Source organism: Salvelinus sp. IW2-2015, unplaced genomic scaffold (assembly GCF_002910315.2).
Source record: "Salvelinus sp. IW2-2015 unplaced genomic scaffold, ASM291031v2 Un_scaffold1334, whole genome shotgun sequence".
Taxonomy (NCBI): domain Eukaryota; kingdom Metazoa; phylum Chordata; class Actinopteri; order Salmoniformes; family Salmonidae; genus Salvelinus; species Salvelinus sp. IW2-2015.
Genome location: NW_019942847.1, coordinates 306,580 through 316,372, shown reverse-complemented (window position 1 = coordinate 316,372; position 9,793 = coordinate 306,580). Strand labels below are relative to the sequence as shown.

The window sequence follows — 9,793 nt, the reverse complement described above, 5'->3', positions numbered from 1 at the left end:
ATTACTGTCGGTGAGTACTGTCCTATGGGCTGCTCTGGCTCGGACGTGGCCTACTGTCCTATGGGCTGCTCTGGCTCGGACGTGGCCTACCTAAAATAATACACTATGGCAAAATAGAGGGATACTTGTTTACCTGGATGTACCACAGCTCTTCACACTGTGCTTAGTAATGACAGAGGAATGTCTCTTCAGTAAGGCAGAGAATACTTGTCTGGGTCCAAATGGACCTTATATAGTTATACTTTGCCCTGGTGAAACTAGTCCTTTATCTAGGGAAATAGGGTGGGATTTGAACTTCATCCTCATCTTAAAACAAACCCCTCGCAAGTCATGTTGCTGACTCTCGGGAGATGTTTAGCAGTTTCCCGCCCCCCCCCCCCTCATCGATTCGAAATTAAGAGTCTTAGTTCGCGGGAACTCTTTCCTGGGTGGCATGGTCTCATGCCTTTCTGTGCACAGTCACATGCCTAAGTTAGTGGAAATTCCATTGCTTTCACAATATTTTTTCTTTTTCACAGGGAGATTTGAGGTGCGGGCCGTCGGGTTCAGATTTATTACTAGGTCAAAGGCAGGTCCAATGTCTTCCTGAATATTGCTTCACAGCTGCTCCATCAAACCTTGTCGCTCCCTCCCTCCCTCACCACATCCTCCTTTAAAAAGGTTCAATCAAACAAACCATCTCACCTTGAAGTTGTGGATCTTGTCATAGGAGCTCTGCTTCTCGGAGGGGCAGTCTTTCAGGGTGCTGTGCCGTACCAGAGGAGAAGTGGTGATCTGTGGACAGGAAGCCAACAGTTTTAGAGGCTTCCAGAGTAACGTTCTCCTGCTCCCCAACTTGACCCTCAGGGCTAAGGCCAGTAGCTCCTGCCTCTTCCGCTCCCCTCTCTTGGTCTTGTGGACCGTTACATCTCCTGGCCCTATCCCTCCTCCCGGACCCCGGCTCCCTTCCTCCACTTCCATGGCCGCTGCCGTGTGTCTGACTGTGTCCCCCTGTCCTAGTCCGGGCTCCCACAGAGCCTCTGTCTCCTCTGGTGAGCCGTGTGGTGTGTGCTGGAGGACGTAGCGCCCAGTGCTGGGTAACAGACGCCGGCGGCACCTGCCCAACGAGGAGGACACGGCCGCTGTGCTCCACTCCCCTCCTCCCMCTGTTCCTCCTACTCCTCTTCCTGCTGGGATCCAGGATGGTACAGACTGACAGTCAGGATGGGGGCGGCTCTGCATCTGATCTGAGCTCCAGCTCCAGTTCCAGGAGAAAGAAGCAGAGAGCAGCCAGCAGCAGTGGGCGGCCCCAGGGCAGGAGTGTGCCTCACACAATGGCTCTCATTCACACACACCCAATAGGAGAGAGACAAGTCCGGGGGGAGGGTCCCTTGGTTGGTGGGGAGGGGCTAGGAGGAAAGTCCCTTGGTTGGTGGGGAGGGGCTAGGTGGGTGTGTGGGGTTAGAGTGAGTGTGTGTGGGGTGAGGGGGAGCTGTCAGTACAGCTCAGCAGCAATCTAAAGCAGGATCAATGGCTGCAGTCAAACTCTCTAAAGACACTCACACTCAACTGGAGATAATACTGAACTGAACTGCCAGTAGCCCACGGTAACAAACCCCCCCACCAACAACAGTTACATAACRAAGTCCCCTCCACACAACAGGAGTCCTGGCACTATCCTTCTGGCCCAGAAGAGCCACGACATGCTCCTAGATTCCTTCCAGTCCAGTAGAAACAGATTAGTCAACTACATCTCGACCTTCATGCCTCACAATCCACTGGTGGTCTTCCTCTCCCTGCCTAGACTACAGACTACAAACAGACGCTATGACTCCAGCCTGCTCCCACCAATCACTCTGCTCTGCTCTTAAACCCCCAGCAGAACAGCATCCGACCATGGTCATCCATTGGGATTGGCAGGGATTATGGCCATAATCCCCACTCAAGGTGTAATCCCACGGTGGCCAAATCCCTGTCAGGTCCCAGGCAGAGTTCATGGTGGCCATGTCCTGACTCAATGGGGGGCTGTTGCCAAATCTACAGCACTACAACAGATTGAGCGACTCTCCTTCTAAAACACCAGGAGGGCCTCATCAGCTCCTCTTGAGTAACAATACAATCAAATGGGAAGTAGACAACTCAAACTAGTGGACATTCAGGGTTGCTGACATGAAATGTTGAAATTAGGGACAGCAATGCAGTTAGTCTGTGAAGAGAAAGAATGAGGGAATGTCAGAATTAAAACTAGAACAGAGGATTTTGTAGCTGTGATGGAATGATGAAGAGCTGGAAGGGTAGAATAGTTGAGGAAGGGAACGATCCTAAGGGAGAGAGAAATATATGCTTGAAGCTCACTCAGCTCAGAGACAAAAGCCCTTCAGCTGAAATGAGAGGATAGGCAGCTTTAAAAGGTTGTAATAGACATAGAAGCCGTTTTAAAAATATGGCTTTGGGCCTCCTGTACACCGTCCAAACTTCAGTAACGTAGACTGCCAGTCTGTCATGTCCCKAAAAAAGCGGGAGGTCAAAGTGCAGTCCTCCTGTTTCCTCTCTTCTGCGTCCKAAATTACACCCTATTCCTCTCTCGCCCCTACCTGGGCTCGAACCAGGGGCCCTCTGCACACAACAACAGCCACTCTCGAAGCATCGTTACCCATCGCGCCACAAAAGCCTCTGCAAGGGAAACAACTACTTCAAGGTCTCAGAGCAAGTGACATCACCGATTGAAACGCTATTAGCGCGCACCACCACTAACTAGCTAGCCATTTCACATTGGTTACACTGTAGCTACACTGTAGCTACAGAAGTAATTCTCATTTCTACCAGCATGTCAACTGTGCAACTAGATGAGACAATACATTTACTCCACACAGAAACACATACAAAGCTCTCCCTAACCATAACCCTATCCTCATGATTCCTGCTTACAAGCAAAAACAGGAATGACGTGCTCAATAAGGAAGTGGTCCGATGAAGTGGTTGTTAAGCTACAGGACTGTTTCACTAGCATAGACTGGAATGTTATGGGATTCATCAGTCACCGGCTTCATTAATAAGTGTATCAACGACGTTGTCCCCACAGTGCCCGTACGTACATATCCCAACCAGAAGTCATGGATTACAGGTACCATCCGCACTGAAAAGGCTGTCAGAGCAGCTCACAGCACCTGTACATAGCCCATCTATAAATAGCCCATCCAGCTACCTCATCCCCATACTGTATTTTTTTATTTTTCTTGCTCCTTTGCACCCCAGTATCTCTACTTGCACATTCAACTTCTGCACATCTACCATTCCAGTGTTTAATTGCTATATAGTAATTACTTTGCCACCATGGCCTATTTATTGCCTTACCTCCCTTATCCTACCTCATTTGCACATAGACTAGCCTACCTGGTTAAATAAAGGTGAAATAAAAATATATAAAAAATGTTGCTTGTACCCCTGCACATCGACTCAGTACTGGTCCCTTGTATATATAGCTAAGTTATCGTTACTCATTGTGTATTTATTATTACTTTAATATTATTTATCTTTTATTTCTCTCTGCATTTTTGGTTAGAGTCCGGAAGTATTTCACTGTTTGTCTACACCTGTTGTTTACAAAGCATGTATCTAATACATTTGATTTAAAATGGCTGAACGGGTAACAGTCAGGACAGGAGAAGCTGTTTGTCACCGAGAAAGACATCCTATCAAAGACCAGGAGGAGGATCTAAACTAGACGGGGCAGAGAGAAGAGTAAGGGATCTGGAGGAAGAGGGACAGGTGGATGAAAAAATGTATGACACAGAAAAAGCAAATGGGGAGAGGAGGAGGGAGGGGGTATACAGTACGTATTGAGAAAGAGAGAGCGTGTGTGTGACGGTTATGMTCTTTTTCCCTGGAGGCAGATGGCTTCTTGTCTCAGAGAAGAGTTTGGAATAAAATACATTTAAAAAAGGCCCTGGTTTCTTTTCAGCAGCCAGGCTCTGTWATTSACTGTGTGGGTGCAGCTGAGCAGACACAGTGGGGAGAACAGAGGATCATGGGAAAATAGAAAATAACACTAGTGTCTTTCTTTCTGTAAGGTCAGATAACCGTCCAAACAAAAACACACCATCTCATACAATTCCATCCAAACATAGARGTGAATGGGGATGTAGTCAGTGATAAAATCAGTTTTACTATTCAGAAAGTGTAGTGAAAGGAAAACGTACAGTGCCAATTAAAACAGGCCTGCCTGTGTCTGGAAGTATGACAGATCAACATTGAAAGCCTTCTTCCTTTTACAAAGTATGTAGCTACTGTATAAAATCTTTATAGTAGTAGCTCAATTATTTCCCAACGCCATCTTTATAGATCATGTTGTTTCCAACAGACTAACAGGTAGCTCAAGGACYAGGTCATTAAACTTCCAAAAACAAACAAACTACTATAACGTCAGAATAAAATCCAAGCAGGCTAACCTCACATTATAGAACTAGGACCAGAACATGGACTAGAAATGCATTGATCACCTTCCAATCCCCACCAGCACCAGTTACATTAAACCAGTGATGGGTCTCAYACGGCTCCCTATTCCCTGCATAGTGCACTTCTTTTGACCAGAGCCCTGAGGGACCAGAGGGTATAGGGTGCCATTTGGGAAGCTGTTGTTATAGGAGGAAACTGGCAGGAGTTTGGCCACTGTGGCAACTCCCAGCACAAGTACACAGACACATTGAGCCGTGTGAACCGAGGAGGCTGACACACAGCAGGTCACCAGACAGGTTGAGTGAGTCTCCTCCCCCCCTCCGGGAGGAATGTACACACACACACACACACCTGGATGAGGATTTACAAGAGAGAGTAAAGACAGCATGTGAGGAGATGTTTACTGTAGCTACTGTGTGTCTGAAAACACAGGCTGATACTGGACAGAGTATTATAGTACAGTGTAACTAAAGTCAGTAAAGATACAGGCTGATACAGGCTGATACAGGACAGAGTATTATAGTACACTGTTAACTAAAGTCAGTAAAGATACAGGCTGATACTGGGCAGAGTATTAAGTACAGTGTTAACTAAAGTCAGTCAAAAGATACAGGCTGATACTGGACAGAGTATTATAGTACAGTGTTAACTAAAGTCAGTAAAGATACAGGCTGATACTGGACAGAGTATTATAGTACAGTGTAACTAAAGTCAGTAAAGATACAGGCTGATACTGGACAGAGTATTATAGTAACTGTTAACTAAAGTCAGTAAAGATACAGGCTGATACTGGACAGAGTATTATAGTACAGTGTTAACTAAAGTCAGTAAAGATACAGGCTGATACTGGACAGAGTATTATAGTACAGTGTTAACTAAAGTCAGTAAAGATCAGGCCATTAGAACAAGCCTGGCTCCACTCCATAGGACATACGCTACATCCCAAATGGCAACCTATTCCCTACTTAGTACATTACTTTTGACCAGAGCCCTATAGGCCCTGGTCAAAAGTAGTGCACTATAAAAGGAATAGGGTGTAATTTGGGACACAGAAGAGAGGAAACAGGAGGACTGCACTTTGACCTCCCGCTTTTTTTGGGACATGACAGACTGGCAGGTGTTTGTCCAACACTGAAAGCCTAAAATCAGGAGACCTGTCATTGGCCCAACTCGTCATGTTTTCCAAGACTGCATCCCAAATGGCACCTCTTTATGCTCTACTTTGATCGGGACCCATAGGCTCTGGTCAAAAGTAGAGCATTGTATAGGGAATAGGGTGCCAGTTGGGACATACCCCAAGCTTGACAGATCGAAGTGTGACACTCAAAACAACACATTTTTACAGACACTCTGACATTACTGACTGACAGGCTGCAGTCTGATGTCAAAACTCAAAGCATGCTCTAGATATTATACAATGTCAGACAGGGTCAGACAGTCTGTTATTTGACCAGACCAAATAGCCTAGAATATATACTTTCTGTATATCAGGTCCTGTATGTTTTCTAACATAAATACACACACTGCTATGGAGAATCCTCCTGGAGGGGTTTAGTGTTAAGGATTCATCTCTGAACGTGGTTGGAATCCGTCAGAGTCCATGAACTACTGACCAAGTTAAGAGCCTGCAGGGATAGAGCTGCCTCCTGCAGTAAGGGCTTAAGGCTCTCTGTCCCCTTCACTCTAACTCTAGTGGACAGACAGTGACATGAATAGCACAGCGCTGGTGGTATTGGAAAGGAGCAGAGAGGAAACGGACGCCTTGCAACGCCACTGACTCGGGCAGGACTGCCTTGTTGCTGTCAGACGACTGATGGAGACCCATGTGCGTCCCAAATGGCACCCTATTCCCCATATAGGGCATTACTTTTACCAGGGCAAAGGTAGTGCACTACATAGGAAATATAGTGACATTTGGGAGGGACACAACCTTAATGCTGTTTATCAGAACAAAATGATTTGTTCAATATTCCAAGAAGCACCAGGGGTGTGGGCTTGTATGAGAGGAACATAACAGAGCAGAATGTCAAGACAACTTCACCCAACATGGATGAAGGAAAGGCTTTGTGATTTTACCATGTTTAACAGTCAAAGACTGAGAAAAATAACATTTCCATCACAGCTAAGTGCTGTTGATATGCTATGGCTTGGTCCGGTTGCCACCTAGTGGTGAGATGTGGGACTTGCCAACCCCTAGACCGACACAGTAGAATGAAAGCATTTCACATTGGCTAATATAATGAGTCACAGACAGTCAATATCCTTCAGCAGTTAGTTGATGAGAACAAATGGTGTGAAATGTGTGATTCATCTATAGCCCTAGAACGTGTGATTCATCTATAGCCCTAGAACAGTGTCTGTCTGTGACACAGAAAACATCCCAGTCCTGTTGGTCATCATGACCTTTAATGAGAAGTGATGTCAGGAAGGAAACACCCCCCTGCAGAGACAATGTGTCTCTCTCTCATGAGAAATGGTTACATAATGAAAAACTCCATCTTACTGCAGATGCTGATAGAGTAGAAGGTAATGAACATATTTTAGGGACAGGAGTTTTTCCAGACCGTGTGGCGAGACCAGGAAAAACTCTGGTCTGTTACAGTCCATAGCTAGGCCAGAGTTGTTCCTGTTCAGGTCAGAACTATAGTCAGGAAACACAACAGTAGTAGATGTAGCACGTTAATACATAGTTAACCTGGTGCTATGGGAGAATCACCATCATCCCAATGTCACCACCACCATCCCCAATGTCACCACCACCATCCCCAATGTCACCACCACCACCATCCCCACCATCATCCCCATCCCCAATGTCACCACCACCACCACCAATGTCACCACCACCATCACCAATGTCACCACCACCATCCCCAATGTCACCACCACCACCACCATCCCCAATGTCACCATCCCCACATCATCCCCATCCCCAATGTCACCACCACCACACCAATGTCACCATCCCCACCACCATCCCCAATGCCACCATCCCCAATGTCACCATCCCCAATGTCACCATCTCTAATGTCTCACCACCATCCCCAATGCCACCATCACCACCACATCCCAATGTCACCATCCCCAATGTCACCGCCACCATCACCAATGTCGTCACCATCACCAATGTCGTCCCCGCCACCATCACCACATGTCATCACCAACACTTCACTCCCCATCAATGTCATCACCAAAGTAACTTTTCATAGCACTTTTAGTTACATAAAGAAAGTCAAAGCGATGTACTGTAGTATCTCACCTTACTGTCCTCTCTCTGGAAGGTGACCCTACGGGGTTCAGTGCGTCCCCGGCTCAGCCGGTGCCCCATCTTGTCCTTCAGCAGGGATGTGTAGCCCAGGTGTTCATAGATGGGGTTGGTGGTCATCTTGGCAATGTACTCTGCTGCCTTGGTCTCGATGTACAGGGTGATGAGGCCATCCGTCACCAGGTCATGGACCGTCTCAAAGCGCTTCTCCCCCACAAAGTGCTTCCCGTCATAGAACAGTCTGTAGTTCAGGGTCTGGTGCCCAAACCTGGGGAGAGGGAGGTAGAGTGAGTGGGTGGGTGGGGAGAGCGTTTTTGACACGGTGTGTATATTTAGTAAGTAAATGTGTGTGTGTGTACTGTGTACAGTACCTTAAGGCCAAGGTGTGTGTCCCTGGCTGTCTCTGGCTCTCTCTGACGAGGTAAGCCCCGTCTGCTCCTCCCAGTAGCTCATCTGCACTCTCTCTCGATAGCATGCCATGGAACCTTGAGAGAGCCACAAGTCTCCTGTCAATGCTGTGGCCTTGTCTACGGACCTTGATGTCTCTGTCCCTCTGGATTTAACACTCAATTATCCCCATCCTCTTGCACACACAGGGACACACACACCTTCAACACCCTAAGCACATGTAAAGCTTGACGTTAATGATAAATCACACAGCTTTAGCCAGCCTCCCCAGCAGCTGTATTAGAACATGGATGAAAAATCAAAGTAAGTCCCACTACTCACTCTCTGCCGTAATATTTGGGTCTGGTCTCCATCTGTAAATCCAGAGGAGAGAGACAAGATACATTGGCTGACAGAGACATAGTCAGTTGAAAGGTCACTTCAATGGCTTGGCCAAGAGATCTAACAACCTTTTTAGATTGAAGGATAAACGTTTCATAAAGGATGTCTGTGTCAGTGCTCTCTGCCTGTATCCTGTTCTGTGTCTCTTATCTGCCTGTATCTGTTAGTGTCTCTCTCGCCAATTCTATTTAATTTCAATTTAAGGACTTTATTGGCATGGAAACATATAGTTTACATTTGCCAAAGCAAGTGAAATAACAAAAGTAACAGTAAACATTACACTCACAAAAGTAAAAAAATTAAGATTTCAAATGGTATATTAGATATATATACACAGTGTATGTAATGATTTGCAAATAGTTAATGTTACAAAGGGAATAAATATAGGTTGTATTACAATGGTGTTTGTTCTTCACTGGTTGCCCTTCTTGTCGGCAACACGGTCACAAATCTTGCTGCTGTGATGGAACAATGTGGTATTTCACCCAATAGATATGAGAGTTTATCCAAATTGGATTTGTTTTTGAATTCTTTGTGAGTTTGTGTCTGAGAGAAATGTGTCTCATCTCTAATATGGTCATTACATTTGGCAGAGGTTAGGAAGTGCAGCTCACGTTTCCACCTTCATTTGTGGGCAGTGTGCACAATGGCCTGTCTTCTCTTGAATCCAGGTAGGGTATTCTGCCGACCTGTTTGTACTCTCTGTTTAGGGCCAAAATAGCATTCTAGTTTGCTCTGTGTGACTCTCCCTCTCTCATCCTCCGAATTGCCTGACCTCTTACTTATCGTCGGGTGTCAGATTAGAGATAAGAAACGACAATGTGGTAAATGATTAGTTTTATCAGACATGTACATTATCCAACAGATCAGGCATCCGATCACAGAATACTGTAGTCTATATGGTTGCGCTCTCCTATGATTCTGAGACCTTTGAGAGAAGGGTAGACAATGGGGGATGTAGCGGTTATAATGTTTAAATGTGACCGTGTTAACCTAGGCCTGGGGTCCCAGGCAGGTCATCCGCTTGGGCCGAGGAGCTTCCTGCTGGAGCCGGTACACTGTTAGAGACAAACATGGACTGTCAGTAAAAAGCATAGTATTCAGTATTAGAACGGCTGCACTGCTGAGGCCACGATATGTCCGCTTCAGAGAGTTACACAGCCTTAAGGGAGCAACACAGTCTACGGGAAACTGAGGCCACGATATGTCCGCGTCCAGAGAGTTACACAGCCTTAAGGGAGCAACACAGTCTACGAGACACTGAGGCCACGATATGTCCGCGTCCAGAGAGTTACACAGCTTAAGGGA

General features: G+C 46.3%; 1 protein-coding gene across 2 annotated transcripts in view; it reads right to left on the bottom strand.

The window, feature by feature from the left end:
- LOC112070466 (beta-chimaerin) overlaps nt 1–9,543 on the bottom strand; it is a 20,638-nt gene extending 11,095 nt beyond the window's left edge. Inside the window, exons 1-5 of one of the 2 annotated variants that reach the window (XM_070438992.1) lie at nt 9,479–9,543; nt 8,426–8,457; nt 8,068–8,181; nt 7,691–7,964; nt 685–774 (exon numbers count right to left, since the gene is read on the bottom strand). In XM_070438992.1, coding sequence (XP_070295093.1) covers nt 685–774; nt 7,691–7,964; nt 8,068–8,181; nt 8,426–8,457 — 510 coding nt within the window. In that variant the 5' untranslated portion in view covers nt 9,479–9,543. Of the gene's footprint in view, nt 1–684; nt 775–7,690; nt 7,965–8,067; nt 8,182–8,425; nt 8,522–9,478 lie in introns of those variants that run through there. The other variant, XM_070438991.1, reaches the window with a different exon arrangement.
- Between the last annotated feature and the right edge of the window lie 250 nt (nt 9,544–9,793).